We start from the raw sequence: 20464 nt of genomic DNA on the forward strand, positions 1-20464 counted from the left end.
GAGTTTTCATCATTTTTTCCTTGATCTATTATTCATCGTCATTGTCACCAGCATGTTTAAGAGTACAGAGCTGTTTAGTTGGAGGAGCTCAAAACTTCTCAGCCCCCTTCTCTGATGAAGTGAGCAGAGGGAGGAGATCCTGGATTCAGCTGAGAAGAAAATCAAAGGCTGCAAGGAGAGGCCCTCCATGACTAGTTCCATGGTAACCTGCCTTCCTGTCCTTAGCTGGCTGGGCTCTCCTAGTAACTTGTAGTACCTGAAGTCCAGTTAGGGTCCAGTCTGATGCCACCTAGTTCCTCTGCTGCCTTGAAGCTGGGCCAGGGTCAGTACCGTGTGAGCAGCTTGGGAAGCTCCTACTCCTAACCCTGCTGGGGTTACCAGATCTGAAACTGGTCTCTTTGAGGTCTGGTTGATGGGTACAAAATACAGTTAGGAGATTAGTTCTAGCATTCTATGCCACAGCGAGGTGGCTAGAGTTAATAATTATTTGTTGTATATTTCAAAATAGCAAGAAGAGAGGGCTTTGAATGTTCCTAACACACACACACACACACATACACACACACACACGCACACACATGCAGATGAATGTTTGATGTGATGGACATGCTAAATACTCTGATTTGATTATTGCTCATTGAACACAATTATAGAAATATCTGTGAATATGTAACAATTAACTGTGACAAAAATAAAAAATGCTGATGTAATAATAAAATACAGCTGGGTGTGGCGGCATGTGACTGGAGTCCTGGCCCTCAGAAGGCTCTGGCAAAAGACCTGCTTGAGCCCATGAGTTGGAGATCAGTCTGGCAACCTAGTGAGATCTCATCTCAATCATAATAATATGAATAATAAAATCAACAACAGAAGTGAAATAAATACCACTCTTCAAATTTGTTAAAGAGGAAAAATGGGTTTCTTTGAACAGATTGGCGATACATACAACAGTATGATTCAATCTCAAAAATATGCTGAGAAGGGGCTGGGGTGTGGCTCAGTGGCAGAGCGCCTGTCTGGCATGTGTGGGGCACTGGGTTCGATCCTCAGCACCACATAAAAAATATAAACAAAATAAAGCTATTGTGACCATCTACAACTAAAAACAATATTTTAAGAAATATTGAGAAAAACAGCCAGTCACAAAAGAGTAACATCCTGTATGATTCTATTCATAAGAAACTAGAGATGTCAACCCTAAGCTATAGGAACGTGGGGGGACTCTCTGGGGAGATGGCAATGGTCTATTCTTGACTGCGGTGGCATTTACATTGGCACACACATTTGTTCAAAATTCATAAAACTGGACACTTAGCATGGGTGGCTTGGTTTTATGTAAATTATTTCAAAGTGAAGTTGATTTTAAAATTAGTCTTCCACTCCTTTATATCCTCTCTTAAAATACACAATTGGAGGAAGGGTCGCGCAGGATCCTGGATGATGAAGAGCCCAGTAGCTGCCACCCCAGTGCCTGGGTCTGAGTCCAGGAACGGAGCAAGCCCTCTCATTCTCTGGGTCTCAGTGTCCTCAGCTGTCAAGGGGGAGATAATGCATGGGATTTTTGTAAAGCTGAAATGAATTCATGCACGCAAAGTGTTTAGAGCCCAGTGTCTGGCATGTGGCAAGTACCAGCTGGTTTTAAACTCATTTATCTGGATGTGACACGTTAGACCTGGACTCACTCAAGTTGATTTTTTTTTAGTAATAGTTCTTTTGAAATTTTTTTTAAATTTAGTTGTTGATGGATCTTTATTTTATTTATTTATAGGCAATGCTGAGAATAAAACCCAGTGCTCCACACATGCTAGGCAAACGCTATACTTCGGAGCTACAACCCCAGCCCTTCTTTTTAAAATTTTAAGGCAGTTTTAGGTTTATAGAAAAATTGAGTGGAAATTACAGAGAGCTGCTCTATACCCCTCTTTACATAGTGAGCTTCCCCAATATTTAACATGCAGCATTAGTTAGGTGTATTTGTTGCAATTGATGAATCAATATCGATGCATTATTATTAATGAAGTCTGTACCTTAGTGTTTATACTTGGTGTAAACCCTGTTCTCTGTATTTTAACAAATGCAAAGTGTCCATCATTACATAATCATACAGAGTAGTTTCACTGCCCTAAAAATCCTATGTGCTCCTTCCATTCATCTCTCCCTCTCCCCTAACCCAGGGCAATGCTCCCCTTTCTACTGTCTCCATACCTTCACCTGATTCAGCATGTCACATAACTGGAATCTACAGTGTGTAGCCTGTTCAGATTGGCTTCTTTCATTTACTAATATGCATTTAAGTCTCCCCCATGCCCTTTCATTTTCTGACACCTCATTTTTTCTTGCTGAATAATATTCCATTATATGGATGTGCCACAGTTTGTTTATCCATTCACCTACACAAAGGCATTTTGGTTGCTTCCAATTTTTTGGTGATTATAAACATGCATGTGCAGGTCTTTGTGTGGATATAAACATGCATGTGCAGGTCTTTGTGTGGATGTAAGTGTTCAAGGAGGACAAATGTTGCCTCTGTATGGTAAGAGTTTGTTTAGTTTTGTGAGCAACTGCCAAACTGTCTTCTAAAGGGACCGTGTAACTTTGCCCTCCCATCAGCAATGGATGAGAGTTCCTGTGGCTCCACACCCCACCAGCATGTGGTGTTGACAGAGTTCTGGATTTTGACCATTCTAATAGGTATGCAGTGGTATCTCATTGATGTTTTACTTTGAAATTTTCTATGACATATGATGTAGAGCATGTTTTTGTCATCTTATGCTCATTTGTCATCTGTATGTCTGTATGTGTTCTTTGGTGATGTGTCTATTCAGGTCTTTTGACCATTTTTGTTTTAGTTGGATATTGTTTTAAGGGTTCTTTGTATATTTGGGGCAAAAGTCCTTTATCAGATATGTGTTTTTGCAAAAATTTCCTCTAATGTCTGGCTTGTCTTTTTATCCTCCCACTTTTCACCAACACCTAGAATGTGTGTGTGTGTGTGTGTGTTTGGGCACATGCGTGCATATGGAATGCTCAACTTCTGGAAGGAGGTGGATGGGAACTAAAAATGAGTAATACTTGGGACTGTCCTCAAGGGGCTTACATTCTGATTTGGGAGAGAAGATCACAAAGATATTAAATAGCAAGAAAAGGCAAATTCATTGAGGAATACCTGGCACTTTGTAGTGAGCAGAGATCAGAGGGGCTAGAGAGTGGGGGTGGGTGGGTGCTGATGCAGCCTGAGGGGCCGGGTATGTGGAAGGGGTTGAGAAGACAGTAGAAGGGCCAGGCATTCGCAGCTGGGGCAGGTGGAGGGTACATGAAAGAGACTCAGACCTGAGAACCCAGCTAATCCTTGCTCCTGGAGGATCCCTGGGACAGACACTGGTGACAGGTCCCAAAGATGAGCTTAGCCAACGTTATAATTTGCAGGTTCCCTGACTTGCTGCTTGCTCCCTTCATGTGGAAAGTCTCCTGCTAGAGGAGAGGGAGGTTTTCATGCAGAACAGTCATTTAGAGGGGAAAAAAAAGTTAAACAAACAAAAAAGGTGAGTTCACACCCCATTCCCAGACACCTGGCTTCTGCCAGCTCTGGCCACCTGTCTCAAAGATGTAGCTGAAACAGGGCGGGGGACACAGACAAAAATGGGAGCTTTTCTGCAGCGAGATGGGCTGGCACTTGGCAGGGCCCAGGCTCCAGGCCGCAGGCCAGTCCACCCCGCCAGTCTCCCAGAAGGCGTCCAAGCTCCTGCCCAGGTGGCTCCGGGTTGGCTGAGGACACGCTGGCTCCTTGCATTCGAGCCACTGGTATTTATGAGGCTCCTGCGTGCCCAGGCCCAGCTCAGCACCACAGAGGAGGCAGGGGAGGTGCGTCCTGCCCTGCCCGTGGCCGCCTCTCCTGGGGAGAGGCCTGGATCAGTCTGCAGTGGCACAGCGCTCTATTATCAGTAGCCAGGCAGCCAGGGGAGAGGAAGGTGTCTCAGAGGAAGCCACTGTTCAGGAAAACAGCCTCCCAAACCTCAATGGCATTAGTCACCAAAGCAGCAGGAAGAGCGTTCAGACTGAATATGTCCCCCCAGATTCCTATGTGATGGTGCCTAGAGGGGGCCTTAGAGGGGACTGGGGCTAGGTGAGGTCCTGAAAAGGCCCCTCCTGATGGGATCCGTGGCTTTGTAAGAAGAGGAAGAGGGATATTGCCTTGCCATGAGGGGACTCAGTGATAAGATGACCCCCAGAGCAGGAGTGGGCCCCCACTAGGAGCTGATGGGCCAGGCCCATGGCCTTGGGCTTCCCAGCCGCCAGAACACTGAGGAGCGTACGTCTGCTGTGTCAACCACCCAGCATGAGCTGACTGAGATCAGCACACAGCTGCCAGCCTCCCAGCCATGGCTGGTGTGGCCAAAAACGTGACCCCAGGCCTTTGCTTCTCTGTCCACTACCTCCATAGTTACCTTCCCCTCTGTCACCTACAGGCTCCCCCTGAGGCCCACTGCTTTCCCCAAAGGAATCTGTGTCTTAAATTAAGGTGCCCTCAGAGATGAAGCAAGCAATGTTGCATGTCCCCAAGATGCCCCCTCCCCTTGACCTCACCTCGACCTCCCCAGGTGACCAGCTAGCTGTGTCCCACTCAGCCCCAAAGCTTAGGGGAGCAGTTGTTCTCAAAGCATGGTCCGGGACCACTGGGGGGTTAGGGAGTCCCTTTCAGGAGCTCCACTGGGTCAAACTGTTTTCACAGTAAAACTAGTATTTTATTTCTTTTATTCTCATTCTCTGGAACTGGCCAATGTTGACCCAGCCAAGGGACCACTTCCTCCAGACTGACTGGGCTCCAGGAACATCAGACAGCTGGGATTCCAGCCCAGGGTTCTTCCTAGGAAAGAAGGAGTTGAGCCAGATAAGTCCCCTCCTTGCTGAAGAAATGGCGTTGTTGTTTTCTCTGAATCTTGATTTTCTTCTTTGTAGATTGAGGAATCATTTTGTCTTCCCCACATACTCGAAGAGCTGAAGAAAACTGAACAAACTAAATGTGAGCTTGCTCTAGAGAGGATACATGGGTCCAGGGCTCTCGGTGGTGGAATTACTAAGGAAGGAGCAAGTCAAGGCTAATCAGCAAGGGACACTTTAGCCAGGGCCCCGCCCAGCTTTAAGCCTCATAGGTGGTTGCTAAGAAACCATCAAGGAATCCTCCACCAATGCAGTACTGGTCTTTGAACACAGGTCCTGTCTTCCATACTGGGAATTGAGGTCATTTTCCTCAAACAAAAAGGGGCTCAGAGGTCCCTGGACTGTAGTTAAAAAACATAATAATGATAATAATAACGTAGCTTCCTGTGGTTCAACATAAGTCATTTCTGACTATTTATATTCAATAACAAAATACCAAATAACCCAACTAAAAAATGGGTAACACACATGAATAGATATTTCTCAAAGGAAGACATACAAATCACCACCAGATACATAAAAGAATGCTCAACATCATTCATTTGGATTTAGACCAAAATAAGCCATTATCTCACAACTGCTAGAATGGTCATTCTTAAAAAGACAAAAATGTTGGTGAAGATGTGGAGAAAAGGGAATTCTTGTACACTGTAGGAGTATAAATTAGCACAGCCACCGTGGAAAATATTATGGGAGGTCCTAAAAAATTATGAATAGAACTACCATGTGATCCAGCAATCCCACTCCTGGGTATATATCCAAAGGACGAAAATCAGTATGTCAAAGAGAATCTGTACTCTGTGTTCATCAAAGCACTGTCCACATAACCAAGATAGGGAATCAACATAAGCGCCCATCAATGGATGAATGAATAAAGGAAAAGTGATACATATACATACAGTAATAATATTCAGCCTTTAAAAATGGACATTGTAGGGCTGGGGTTGTGGCTCAGTGGTAGAGCGCTTGCCTAGCATGTATGAGGAACTGGGTTCAATTCTCAGCACCACATATAAATAAATAAATTAAATAAAGGTTCGTCAACTGCCGCAGTCTGGCTGGGCACAATCAGGAGCCACTTGTCAAAAGAAACTAACTTTATTTTTAGAACCACACACGCCAAACAAAACAGCCTCTCAGGAAAAACCCTCAGAGCCTCAACTGCCACCACCGGCTTTCCACAAGCCTCTCTCTCCCACACAAGCTTCTCTCCACCTCCCACCATCCTCCTGCTCTTGAGGCTGATTGGCTGGGTCACGTGGGCGGAGCCAAAAAAGTCCCCCAATGAGCAGCTCCGTGGTCTGAAAGGGCAGGGAAACAGCCCAATGAGCATCACCGCAGAGGAGCCAATCAGCTAGATGTTGCTGGGGCCGAGGAGCCAATCAGCTAGATGTTGCTGGGGCCGCTGTGAGCCAATCATCAGCCGGCAGCTGGAAGTTTGCTGGCAGCTGGAAGTTTGCTGGGGCCCCTTCGGCTGTGGCTCTCAACAGTCAACAACTAAAAAATATTGTTTTTTTAAAAAAAGGACATTGTATGCCAGATACTGTGGTGTACACCTACAATCCTAGCAGCTCGGGAGGCTGGAGGAGGGAGGATCGTAAGTTCAAAGCCAGCCTCAGCAACTTAGCGAGGCCCTAAGCAACTAAGCAAGACTCTGTCTCTAAATAAAATATAGAAATGGGCTGGGGATGTGGCTCAGTGGTTAAGTGCCCCTGAGTTAAATCCCTGGATCAATCAATCAATTTTAAAAAGGACATCATATAATTTGCATCAACATGATGAACCTGTAGGATATTGTTTCCGTCAGCTTTTTTGCTGCTGTGGACCCGACCAGAACAATTACAGAGGAGGAAAGGTTTATTTGCGGGCTCATGGTTTGGGAGGTCTTAGTCCATAGATAGCTGGCTCCATTCCTTGGGGCTCAAGGTGAGGCTGAACATCATGTAGAAGAGTGTGGCAAAAAGCAGAGAGACTCCTCTCTTCCGATACAAAATATATACCCCATATCTGTACCCCCAGTGAACCACCTCCTCCAGCCACACCCCACCTGCCTCTAGTCCCCACTCAGTTAATCCCATCCGGGGTTAATTCACTGATTATGTTAAGACTCTTACAACCCAATCATCTCTCCTCCAAACCTTGCATTGTCTCACATGTGAGCTTTTAGGGGACACCACATCTAAACCATAACAGATATTATGCTAGCGAAATAAGTCAAATACATAAAGATGAATACTCCATGATCTCTTATATGTGGAGTCTTGAAAATCCAAACTTGTAGAGGTAGAGAATAAAATCATGATTACCGGGGGGCTGGAGGGGGAGGTGGACTGGAAAAGGCGGACTTTGGTCAAAGTTTCAGTTGGTCAGGAGAAATGAGTTTTAGTAATTACTAACAATGTGCTATAGATTTCCAAATAGTTTAAAGAATGAATTTTAAAAGTTCTCATTACAAAGAAATGATAAATGGGAAAGGTGACGGAGCCTTAATTAGCCTGATTTGATCATTCCATGATGTATCACAACATCACTCTGACCCCATAAATATATACAGTATTAGTTGTCCACTAAAATTTTAAAAATTTAAGTGCATAAAACATAAATATGAACAATCAGGACTGACATCAAGAAAACACCCATATGACAACCACGTAGCTCAAGGACTAGTGTATTACCAGCCCCCAGCACCATCTCCATGACCCACAGGCTCCTGCCAGAGCCGCCTCCCTGGGCCATGGGTCAACATGCTCCTGCTGTGAGTGGTGACGGCTTCCGGCTTTTCTCTCCCTGACCTCCTAATTTCAGGGCTGAGTGATCTCATGCAGAATCCTGGCTCCTGATTCCTACATGTGTGTCTGTGGCCTGGCCCTCTCCAGAGATCGCCAGACTCCACTGTCCAGCTCTTAATCTGGCCCTGGGTGTCTACCACGCATGTCCAGCACTGCAGAGTGCCTGGTCTTCTCCTTGGCCATCCTTCCTTGACGTGTAGCCCTGCAGATGCACTCCAAATCCTGGCAGCCCTGCCTTGGAAGGACCTCCAGAATCCAAACATGCCTCACCTCCTCACGCGGCATCTCTCCTCCGGGTGACTGAAACAGCCCTATTGATCATCGTGCTTCTCTCTTTGCCCCAATAGCTGATGTTCAAGGTTGAAGCCAGTAATTCTTTTAAAATATTGATGGAATCATGTGCTCTCTTGTGATCACTTCCCATCACACTTAGTGTGAATGTCAAAGTCCTTACATCAGCCCTCGGACAGTGGCTCCAGTGCCACTGCCCTCCCAACTGTTCCTCAAATGCCCCACATGCTCCCGTCCCAGGGCCTTTGCACATGTTGCTCCTTCTTGCTGGAATGCTCTTTGGGTCTCCTCCCTTGCCTCCTTCAAATCTCTGCTCCAATGCCATCTTCTCTGGAAGAACTTTCTTGACTGCCATATTTTAAGTTTAAATTTCAACACCCTCCCCCTTTGGCATTTCCTATTCATGTTCTCGGTAGTTCTCCATTTAGCCTGTGTTATAGCTTCTAGCAAACTACATACATTCCTTACTTTTTTTCCCCCTCACTGGGATGTAAGGTCCATAGGGATTAAAAAAAAAATCAGTTTTATCCTTTTTTTGCACTGCTACTTCAAGAACTTAGAACAGGGTTGCCCTTGGTTCACTAACTATTTTGGAATGAATAGATGGCTTTCCTCGAGGTCAGCAGCGTCTTGAGGAGCAGATCCCAGTGGGTCACGCTGTCCCGCAGGGCTCCCTCCTCTCAGCACTGTCCTGCAGAGCGCAGAGTTAGCTCCTGACTTCTCTCCTTCCAAAAGTCAGAAGTTCCCCCTCTCAAACTAAATCCAAAAGCAAAAAGGAAGAAAAAAAGAAAAATTTAAATGATAAAAAAGCCTGATCTGTTTTACTGCATTGAAATTAAGAACTTCTATCCATCAAAACATGGTTTAAAGAAAGTGAGAACACCAAGCTCTAAAACAGGAGAAGATATTCATGAGAAATATAGCCAAGAAAGACTGACATTATTAACTCCATTACTTAACCTATTATATAAACATAACAAACTGGATCATTTAAAGACACTTAAAATGGTTTAATGAGATACAAATTACCTTGTGACTTGCCCATTTACTTAAAAACACATCAGAGATGGCTTTTCCAGCCAGTACTTAGAACTCACTCACTCTGGAGTAACCACAGTGGCTCCCAGCCTGGGTGTCTCATCATTTATTCAGCCTCCACTGTGGGCAAGCATTCAGTTTATTCCACTTGGGTGATTGACAAGTGAGTCTGGGTACTGAGGTGTTTAAGTGCTTGCTGCCGTGTATCTCTTGGGTTTGAATCCCAGCTTCACCCTTAATAACCATGTGCTTTACCAAGTAGCTTGTTTCAGTTCCTTGTGTGAACTATGGGAATGAACTGTGGGAATAGTAGTAACTCTCGCTTCACAGTATTGCTGTCGGGATGCAGTGAGATCAGGCACCCAGAGGGGCTGCCTGGCCACAGTGTGGAAGCTCGTCAATGTCAGCCATGTCTCTTGTGATGTGAGCATTTATTTCTGTTTGTCTAGGAGAGATTTCTGGGAGGGGATGATGGAACCAAATGTAGAGTAGTTTTTAAATTTAATTGACACTATTAGATTATTTTCCCCAAAGATTTTTTGCAGCAATTCACATTCCTACAATCAAGCAGAGCTTTGAGATCACCTATATTGCCATATTTCACCAGAATTGGGTGGTACTAATTTTTAAAGTTGCCAATCTGATGAAAACTCATAAAAATCCTCACTAACCTAATTAATTAGTTAAATGATTGCCTTAATTTGCTTATCCTGCTGGATATATTTGAATTTCGTGTTGAGTTTCAAGCTTGGTTGTTGCCTTAGAAGGACCTTAAATCAGGAGACACATTGGAGCAGAGACTGACAGGTCATCACAGCCCTGATAACAGAATAAAGGCAAACCCTGGATTCAACCATGGCACCAAGGCCCACTGTCTCAGTGATCAGGAAGGTGGAATACACAGTGATTAGGATATGCCACCATAGCATCGTAATAGAGAGTGTTGGGGGGTGTTGGGGGCATAGCAAAGTAGCAGAGCACTTGCCTAGCATGTGCGAGGTCCTGGTTTGATCCTCAGCATCACACAACAGTAACAACAACAATAACACCAAAAATCAAAACCCCAAAACAACAACACACACACATGAAAACAAAACAAAACAAAACAGAGTTTTGGCTATTTTTGACCATTTGTTCCTCCCTCGAAACTTTAGAACCAACCTGTTAAAACCCTTTTTGGAATTTTGACTGGAGTTGCATTGAATCAATAGATAATCTTGGAGAGCGTCATTACCTTATTGTTGATATATTAAGCTTATCTGCCTATGAATAAAGTATATTCTTCCATTCTTGATCTTCTTGTTTCTCAGTAAAATTGCATAGTTTTCTCTATAAAGCTCTTCCCCATTTTTGTTTGATTTATTCAAAGCACTTCATGCAATTTATTTCTACTATAAATAGCATTTTAAAAATATTTATTTTTTTAGTTATACGTGGCCACAATATCTTTTATTTTTATGTGGTACTGAGGATCAAACCCAGTGCCTCATGCATGCTAGGTGAGCATTCTACCACTGACCCCAGACCCAACCCTATGAATAGCATATAGTCCCATTTTTGAATTTTGTGACTGATGTATAGAAATACAATTGCTCTTTGGATATGAAAATATCTAGCAACTCTCTTAAACTTTCTTATTAATTCTGATAATTTAAAAGACCCTTTTAAGTTTTCAATGCAGATGAGCATATCATCTGTGAAAAGTGATGGCTAATTTCTGCCTTCTACTTTACCCCTGGTCTTGTGCATAACCTTATTTTTCTGTAAGACGGTTGAGTAGAAATGGTCGCAGTGGGAATGCTAGGTTTGCTTCTAATTTTGCAGAGACTCACTTCACCATGAGAAGTTAGCCTTTTTGAAGAATTGTGGTAAACAACATTTAACAAGCTAAGGAGTTACCTTCTCTTCACTGTTTACAGGTAGATTTTTATGACAAGTTCTGTTGAATTTCACCACAAGCATTTCCTGTGGCTATGGACATGGTCAGACCATTTTTCTTCTTGAATCTTAACATGTTGAACTACATAAATTTATTAGTATTTTACTCTTCCTACCGCCCTCTCCTGCTTTTAGTATTAGGTGATACTAGCCTCATGGAATGAATTGGGGATTTTTCCCTCTGTTTTATATTCTCTAGGAAAGTTTACATTAAGACTAGAATCATCTGTGTTTTGAATATTTTGTAAAAATTTCCCTGTAAAACTGCTAGACTCATCAGTTTAAAATTACTAATAATTTAAAATTACTAATTCATTCTTTTATGAATGTAGGACTATTCAAGTTCCTTATTCTTTCTGGAATCAGTTTTGGTTAAGTTATAATTGTATAAGATTTTGTTCAGGTCATCCAAATTTTCAGTGTCATGAAGATAGTCATAATTTAAAAAAAAATCTGACATATGCTTTCTCTTTTTATTCCTAAAATTATTTCTGCCCTCTTTTTTACTTCTTTAATAATCCTGCCTCAAGTTTTTCCATTTTATCAGCCTTTTCCAAAAATTGACTTTGGGCTTTGCTGACCCTTGATTTCTGTGCTTAATCTTTGATTCCTTCTTTTTATTTTTGTATTTACTCTGTGGTCCTTTTTTCTGCTTAGTTTACTAAACTTTATCTTTTATGCTCTATTTGTTTAGTTATTATTATTATTTTTTGCAGTGCTGTGATTAAAACCCAGTGCCTTGCACAAACTCGGCAAACTCTCTACCACTGAGCCACATCCCCAGTCCTTCTAATATACATATTTTAAGACCACAATTTTTCTACAAACAAGACATGCCTCGCATCCATAGTTTTAAGAGGTGTTATTTCATGAATGGTCAGTTCTAATTTTTAACTTCCAATATGATTTCTTCTTCATTGTATGAGTTACTTAGAAATGTTCTAAAATTTCCAAATATTTGATTTTCTAAAAAGTTTATCTTTTGTCATTAGTTGTTAACCTAATGAGTCTGAAGTCAGAAATGCTGTCTGTGTGAAACTAATTGCTTAACATTTGTTCAGCTCCGATTTTGCAGATTCCCACATGTGCTTCAGAAGTGTGTGTTCTCTGAGCGCCTACTGTGTCAAGCTCTGCTTAGCGTGTGGATGCAGTGCAGGGGGTAAACTGATTTTTGTTGCTTGATTTATCAGTAGTTGGGAGAAGTGTGTATCAACCTACTTCGATAGTGAATTTGTCTGTTTCTGACACTGATTTCCCTACATTTCTGATGAGTCCCTTAATACTCTAATTAACCATCTCATCTGAAGAGCCATTTCTTCCTGGGAGGTGCTTGATGAATGAACTGTGTTCCCCAAAAGATAAGTTGAAGTCCTAACTCTTACATATGATCTTGTTTGGAAGAACAATCTTTGCAGATGTAACCAAGTTGAAATAAGATCACACCGGATTAGGATGGACTCTAAATTAATGACTGGTGTCCTTAGAAGGAGACAGATGCAAAGATACAGAGAAGAAAGCCATGTGAAGAGAGAGGCAGGGATTGGAGATGGGAGTGAAGCTGCCACCGCCAAAGAGTGCCAGGGATGGTGGCCACCAGCCACCACTAGAAGATGGATAAGACAGGGAGGATTCTTGTCAGGAGGTTTGGAAGTCACATGCCTGCAGACACCTTAAGTTTGGACTTCCAGCTTCCAGAACTGTGAGAGAATAAATTTCACATTTGTGATAATTTGTTCTAGAAGCCACAGGAAACTAGCACTGCTGCTATTCCAACTCATGGATCTGAAGTGGGTTTCTCTGCAGCCTTCCACTCGGCCCTCCAGAGAGCAAGGGCTGGTCTATATGTCCTGTCACCCGCATGTCCCCTCCCCTTCCTCAGCTCTCCGGGTCCTGGGGCTCCCTCTTCTCTGGGGAGCCACTAACAGTGGGAACAACTGGCTGGGGAGAGGGAAGAGCCCCAGGGCACAGACCCAGGCTGCACGCAGGGGCACTGAGTGGACCCAGGCCACTGTAGTGCCCCAAGAATCAGGGAGTGAGGGGTGGTAGGAAGTGTCATTTTACTGTGTCACTTTGTGCAATTCAGGCAACATCTCTGGACTTCTGGTAAAAATACTACTTTTAGCTTGTGCTGACATCACAGAGGATGTGACCTTTACAGAAGGACTGTTGGCCACTAGGTGGCGACATCTTCCTCAAGCAGGACCACAGGCTGATCTCAGGCCCTGATCAGGGGACACCAGACTGGCTCCCTTCCCCACTCCACCACAAGCACCAGAGAAAACTATCCTGACAGGGTGACTAAGGCTGCGGCTGTTGCGGCTGGGAACTTTAGGCCAAGAAAAATGGAGGAGGAAATAAAAGCTTGGGTGGAAAAGTGTGGCTGCAGGAGCCTATGGCACAGTCAGCTCTGCAGGATTCCATCACTCCCGGCTGGCTGGAGCCCCCGACCTCTCTGGGGCAGGACATTTTATTCACACTCTAGAGGAGAGGCCACATATGGGATGACAGGGACACCTCCTGTGGGCCTTCTGACTCAGGGCCACAGCCAGGCTTTCTGACCACTAAACTCCTTTCACCAGATACAACAGATGATACGGGAGAGAGGCCACTGGGACAAAGAAATAGAGAAGACACGAGGTCACTATTCTTAAGGAGCTTACAGTCTCGGGGTGGACAGAGGGCGGATGACACACACACAGACAGATGCTTTCAGTGACAGATAGTGTGGAAAGACGCCATGGGGTCAGAGAGAAGGGCTTGAATTCAGGCGAGCAGGTTTCCTATTAGAAAGGGATCTGTGTCCCCCAGAAAGTTATGCTAAAGTCCCAACCCTGCTGCCCCTGAGTGTGGCCTTATTTGGAAACAGGATTTTTGCAAATGTAATCAAGTTAAGATGAGGTCACTAGGGCAGAGCTCCATCCAATAGGACAGGTGGTGGCCTTATGAGTGCAAAATGCCACGTGAAGACAGAGGCAGAAACGAGTGATCCCTCAGGATGCCAAGGAGCTCCAAGGAGCCATGACCAGAAACCACAAGAGGCAAAGGGGTTTCAGAGCACCCCAGGGAGCACAGCCCTGTGGGGCTCTGACCTCAGACTTGAGATTTCCAGAACCACGAGGGAATCAATTTCTGTTGCTTTAAGCCACTCAGTTTGTGGTACTTGGTTATTATGTCTCTAGCAAATCAATTCACTTCCCAAGAGCGGCTAAGGTCGAGGCTAAATAGTAGAAGCTGAGTGGCTTTCTGAGAAGGCCACACAGGAGAACCTGGCAGCAGAGGTAGCAGTAGCAGAAAAGACTCGTTCCACATCTAAAAATCTGGCAGGACTGAGCAAGGCAAGGGGGGATGAGCTGGGGGGGAGGTGAGACCAGGACACAGAGGGCCAGCGTGAAGGTTGGCCATTGTCCTGTAGCAGGGGCCTCAGCCAGAAGCCTTGGGAAGGTCACTCTGGCTGCAGAGTTGAGGGGCTGGAATGGCCGAGTTGAGAGTTCAGCTAGGAGTCTACCACAGGATTGTGAAGTAGAGCAAGACAGAAAGAGGAGAGGAAGAGGGGACAGTGAGTGGCGTGGGTCCTGCACTTGAGCAGTGACTGACCAGATGGACAGCGAGGGTGACAAGGAAGGAACGGTCCAGAATGGCCTCCAGGTTTCTTCTGTTTGTTACAGTTGGTGTAGAGAGAGGAGGGGTCCTCAGGGTCCTCTAAGTTACACGCAGGGGGAATGGAAATAGGGTCTGTGAGGAGGGTTCTGGAAGAAATAAAGGGCAGCTGGTGTATCCCGGAGGCAGGCCGACCTCCCCTGACATGGGGCCCAGTGCCACATAGGGTTGAGAATCAGGGTTGGCCCACCGTGGGCTCCATAGGTGGCCATGCATCCTATGGCTCACTTCACGCCACAAAGGCAGAGAGAGATCTGCCCACAGAGGTCCCAGGGCCTGCGAGGCGGAAGTAGATCCTGTTGGCCTTTTAGAGAAAGGCTTTTCTGAGCCCTGGTCTAGAGCAGTGCTTTTCAAGCACTGACGCCCATTCTGAATGACCTGAGGGTGTGAAAAGGGAAGGGTCTGATCCAGAAGGCCTGGGCCCAACCTAAGAGATGGCACTTCTACTAGGATTCAGTGACGTCAATGCACTGGTCCAAGGACCACATTTTGAGGAGCAAAAGGACCTAGATTTGTGCTACCACAAATACACCATGAGCCACATAGGCAAATTAAAGTAGTCCAGTGTCCACATTAAAAGGGGCAACATTCATCTAGTACAGTAGCCCCCCACCCCTTACCCATGGAGATATGTTCCATGACTCAGGCAGATGCCTGAAACCACAAATAGTACTGAGTGTAGGTACTGGACTATATTTTTTGCTATATATGCATATCTATGATATGGTTTAATATATAGATTAGGTACAGTAAGAGATTAGTAGTAAAAGTAAGGTTAGTTGCTTACAACTACTAATAATAAAGTAGACCAATTATAACAATATGCTATAGTAAAAGTTTTGTGAGTACAGTCTCTCTCAAGATATCTTTTCTGTACTATTATCATCCTTCTTGGTACTATTCTCACCCATGAGGCGAGATGGTAAATGCCTCTATGATGAAATGAACTGAGGTGAATGAATGATATAGCCATTGTGATGTAGCATTAGGCTACCATAAAAGTGTTCCTTGAACACAGACATTATGATCCTGCAGCTGTTGACCTGATAACCAAGATAGCTACTAAGTGAGTGATAGGTGGGTAGTATATACTGCATGGATACAATGGAAAGAGGGATCATTCATGTCCTGGGCAGAGCAGAATATTAATCACACTACTCAGAACAGTGTACAATTTAAAACTTTAGTTTATTTCTGAAAATTTCCACTTAATATTTTTGAACCTCAGTTGACTGCAGGTTAACTGAAACTGTGGAAAACAAAGCCTCAGATAAGGGTAGGGGGGTGGGGAACTACTGTAACATATTTTATTTAACTCAATATATCCAAATTATTATCACAGCCCACATAACTATGATAAACAAGTTGAGATACTTAACTCTTTCTTTGACATCTGGTATATATTTACACTTAACAGCCCATTTAAATTCTGACTCAATACAGCAGCCACTGTCAAATGCACATATCCTTGTAAGACATACTGTGCTGTGTGCCTGACATTTACACACATGGCGTTAAGCTACAAATCTCATTTCTTACAATATTCAACAATATTTTTAAGAGCCATTATCCATTTTTCTGTACATGCTTCTAGCTCTCCTTTCTGTTTGTGCAGTATTCCATAGTATGCAAAGTCTCCTTTTAATTACCCAAGACCTTGCTGGCTCCCAACACGGTGACTGCCAAACATTGCCAGAGCATCACTTCGCACATCCCTTTGTGGACCTGGGGAGAAATTTCTCTGGGGAACACACTTCAGTGCTCTCTGGGTCAGGGACCCTTCACCACTTACTTAAATATACTGCCAGCTTGCTTTTTAGGGTGCCATGGAGCAGTCGACACCAACAAAACACCTAAGCTACTGTCCCCCACCTCATTGTCAACACTTCAGAGGAGCATAGGGTGGTGGCTTTTGCTGTGCACCACTGGCATAGCTAATTTTTCTTTTGGATTTCCTTTTTCTTGTTGAAAATTTCAATTTTAGTCACGGCCCTCTTGGTCTGCCATTTGTTGAACAGAAATACTTTTGACATAGTCAAACCCACCTTTAGTCAACCCACGCCTTTAGTGCTTTGGAGGATTAAAAAGAGACTCACTTGCTGGATGTGGTGGCGCACGCCTATTATCCCAGTGGCTCAAGGGGCTGAGGCAGGAGGATTGCTAGTTCAAAGCCAGCCTCAGCAGAAATGAGGCCCTAAGCAACTCCATGAGGGCCTGTCTCTAAGTAAAACACAAAATAGGGCTGGGGGTGTGGCTTGGTGTTGGAGCACCCCAGAGTTCAATCCCTGGTATCCCCCCCCCCAAAAAAAAAAAGAGTTGCTTTTTAAATTTTTTTAGTTGTAGGTGGACACACTACCTTTGTTTATTTAATTTGTTTATATGGTGCTGGGGATCAAATCCAGTGCCTCACACATGCTAGGCAAGCGCTCCACCACTGAGCCACAAACCCGGCCCAAGAGACTCACTTTTTAAGGACGATTTAGAATGAAAAAATTCGCTAAAGCTACATGCAGAATAAGACAAATACAAAAGGATCATTTTCTCTGACTGGGCTTCAGAAAACATCAGTGTTCCTTTGCTCCACTATCACTCCCTCATTCTAGGCTTTCTGCCCTTTTCTTCAAGTCTGAATGAGTTAAGATAAAAGAAAACTGGAATTCAATCCAGTTCTCCCAAGGCTTTCTACACAGAGCTTGAGGACCCAGTGCTCCTTTAGCTTCTGGTGGGAGAGAATGTAATGGTTAATTGTCAACTTGATTGGATTAAGATATGCCAATGATTAAGAGGCTCCTGGGTGTGTCAATGAGGTTCTGTCTAGGAATGATTGGCATGTGGGATAGCCAACTGAAATGGAGACCCTCCCTAAGCGTGGGCAGCACCATCTGATAGGATGATGGCTTGGATGGAATAAAAACTAGAAGAAGAAGAAAACAGCAGAGATGCTAGCTGATTCTTCTTGGATGGGTTCTTGATTGCTGCTGTGATCCTCTGAGGATACTGGACTCGCTTCTTCACTCTTCAGAAGTGGATCTCCAGAAATCTTCCGTCTGGGACTAGGATAGCACCGTTGTTCCCTCTAGTTCTGGGGCTTCAGCCTCTTGAACTACTCAGCTCCTGGTTCTTCCAGCTCTCCAGCCTGCCAACCGCCATTGTGGACTATCCAGCTTCTGGTTGGGTAAGCCAATCTAATAAGTCCTCCTTTTATAATTATACTTCCTGTTGATTCTGTACCTCCAGAGAACCCTAAATCAGAAGTGAACCATGTCTGAGAGTGAGGGGCACCCCCCCTGCCCCCACCCCCACCCCCATCGCACTGCATGTGGTCTTAAAGCTGCACAAAACTGCAATCTGGAAGAACAACAAAGACTGAGAATAAAAGATACATATATAAAGATATATATAATATATGACCTTTGTTGTCGTTGGACGTTTATTTTATCTCTACCGCTGAGCTACAACTCCAGCCCTGAGAATAAAAGGGTTTTGAGAGACTTGCTGCACATATTCTAGAAGCCTAAAGAGATGTCTGGAAAAACAAATCATATTTTGCTAAGATTACAAATATTTAGGAAACATTATGTGCTACAAGGTATTTTCATCATTGGATTAGCTATAAATATAAAGAAAGTAAATGCAGGACCCTTGCATTGATTCACGTTCAAGGAAGTTCAGAGATAGGACAGATACATGGATGGACAAAAGGGTCAGAGAAAGTTGGAATTTAAAGATGTAAATTGAACGTTATACATATGTCTTAGTCTGTCTTATGTTGCTATAAAAGAATATCAGAGATGGGTCATTTATAAACAAGAGAAGTTTATTTGGCCCATGGTTCTGGAGGCTGGGAAGTCCAAGGTCAGAGGCCACATCTGGTGAGATCTTGCTGTTACAGTTTCATGGAGGGCATCACATGGAGGGAGAGCGTGTCCAAGAATGGCGAGGGGCCAGACACACCTTCATAACAGAGCATCTCTCATCGTTCCGATGAGGAAACCACTCCTGAGATAACGCTGACCTTGAGGTCAACTCATGACCTCATCGCCTCTCAAAGGTCTCACTCTCAACAGTGTTGCCCTGAGGACTTCATTTCTAACACATGGATGTTGGGAGACACATTCAATCCATAGCAGAATGGCCAGGAACTTCCAGAAAATTCTCCTGTGCTGCCATAACCAGAATAAAAGAGCTTCACAAGCTAAGTAGAGTCCATTAAATGTTTAAGTGTCTCAGTCTTTTTGAACCTAAACTCTGGGATAACAAAGTTAGTCCAAGTGGAGATAAATCTTAAGAGGAGAAAGTGCTAAGCTTGGTTCCTGGAGTTTAAGTCCTGGGTAACCACAGCCAAGAAGAGGATGATTCATCTTTTTGGAGTAGCTGGCTTTGAACTCTGAAGCAAAAATGGGTGAAAAGTGGAATTCACACTACCAATGATGAACCAGAGAACAGCAGGGGCAGCAGCCCGTGTACGTACTTTATTGAAAGAATACAATGAAAGTCAGCCTCACGCTGGGAGTTAGAAAGGCAATCCTTGGTCCCCTGATGTCCTTGCCATAGGACATCCCTTCCCCTTTCTGCCACACACGGGAATCCCACAACACAATGCCTACGACAGTCATTGATGATGGAGGAAAAGCCGCCTCTCCCTCCACTTGGGTGAGCGTGTGTATTTAGTCTCTGTGCCTGTCACCACGGTGTTCTGTGAAGAGCTTTCAGTACTTTTCTCTGGGCAGAAATCCTTTTTAAGGCCTGGTTTCTTCTTTGGGTCTCCTCCATGTGACATACGGTCAAGTGGCCATGACGTCTGGAGCCCAGATGTAATTCCCCTGCCAAACAGGATCAGGTGAAGGGCAAAGATCAAAGGCCAGAGAGCCCCCGGCCTGGGTCCCCTAGAGCAGGTCTCTGGGTCTTAATGGGCACAGTAACAGAAAGAGGCCGTGTGCAGGGGGAGGGGGGCTACTTAGTTAAAAACAGAGAAAATACATCAACAGATAAATTCTTCTTTGTTATGAGGAGGCAGACAGAAGCCTGAGGAGCTTGTAAGACTCTAAAAGGTATTATGTTTCCAGATCTGCTATGCTGTGCTTTGGGATTAGCAGGGCAGGCCTTTGTCTTTTGATGACCCTTGTAAAAGAAGACATTTTAACTCTGACAGAGCTGACATGGACTCCCAGGTCCCTGTGAAGGCCAAAACCCCTTCTGTGCAAACCATCTGCATTTCAGGATCTAAAATAAGCAAAACAAAACCAACCCCTCAGAAACAACAAAAAAGATCCACAGAGTGCATTCCAAACTCATAAAAAGACCAAAAAGACAGAAAATAAACAAAACCCCAGAACCATGCCTTTCTGATCTGTTAGCCTGGTCAGCTTTTGGATCCAGGTACTTCCCCTCTACCAAGTGGAATGAAAATTCAGACATCTTTAGCTGTCTTAGATATTTTAAGATATTTACCCTCAGGTGTGAAGTCCTACATGGATCATATTGTCTCAAAGTGACTTAAGCAAGTTCTATTTTAACATTGCTTTGTTCTTGCTGTCCATGGCTTGGGCACCCCACTTTTGTGCTAACTGCCCCGCATACTGCCTTTGCCTTTCCCTGGTTCCTTCCGAACACTATGGGGCTTGTGTGGTTCTTAACAGCTCGCCCCCTTGGCTTGCCATCTGTCTCTATTTTCAGGTATGGCTCAGGCCCACCTTCTTCCTCCAGAAAAACCTCTATTTATATGTTCTAAAAAGAGCTAAAAAAAAAAGCTTAGCTTCTAATTTGATCTTTTCTGTCAGTTATTAGTAATGTCAATAATGAGATTAATAATT

General features: G+C 44.1%; 1 protein-coding gene across 1 annotated transcript in view; it reads right to left on the reverse strand.

Annotated features, from left to right (window-relative positions):
• Window positions 1-19082: 19082 nt before the first annotated feature.
• Entpd4 (ectonucleoside triphosphate diphosphohydrolase 4) overlaps window positions 19083-20464 on the reverse strand; it is a 32161-nt gene continuing 30779 nt past the window's right edge. The window contains exon 13 of the mRNA XM_046447722.2: window positions 19083-19474. Within this exon, the coding sequence (XP_046303678.1) occupies window positions 19264-19474 (211 nt within the window). The 3' untranslated portion in view covers window positions 19083-19263. The remainder of the gene's footprint in view (window positions 19475-20464) is intronic.

Source organism: Marmota monax, unplaced genomic scaffold (assembly GCF_021218885.2).
Source record: "Marmota monax isolate L192 unplaced genomic scaffold, Marmota_monax_Labrador192_F-V1.1 WCK01_AAM20220418_F8-fsc00040, whole genome shotgun sequence".
Taxonomy (NCBI): Eukaryota; Metazoa; Chordata; class Mammalia; order Rodentia; family Sciuridae; genus Marmota; species Marmota monax.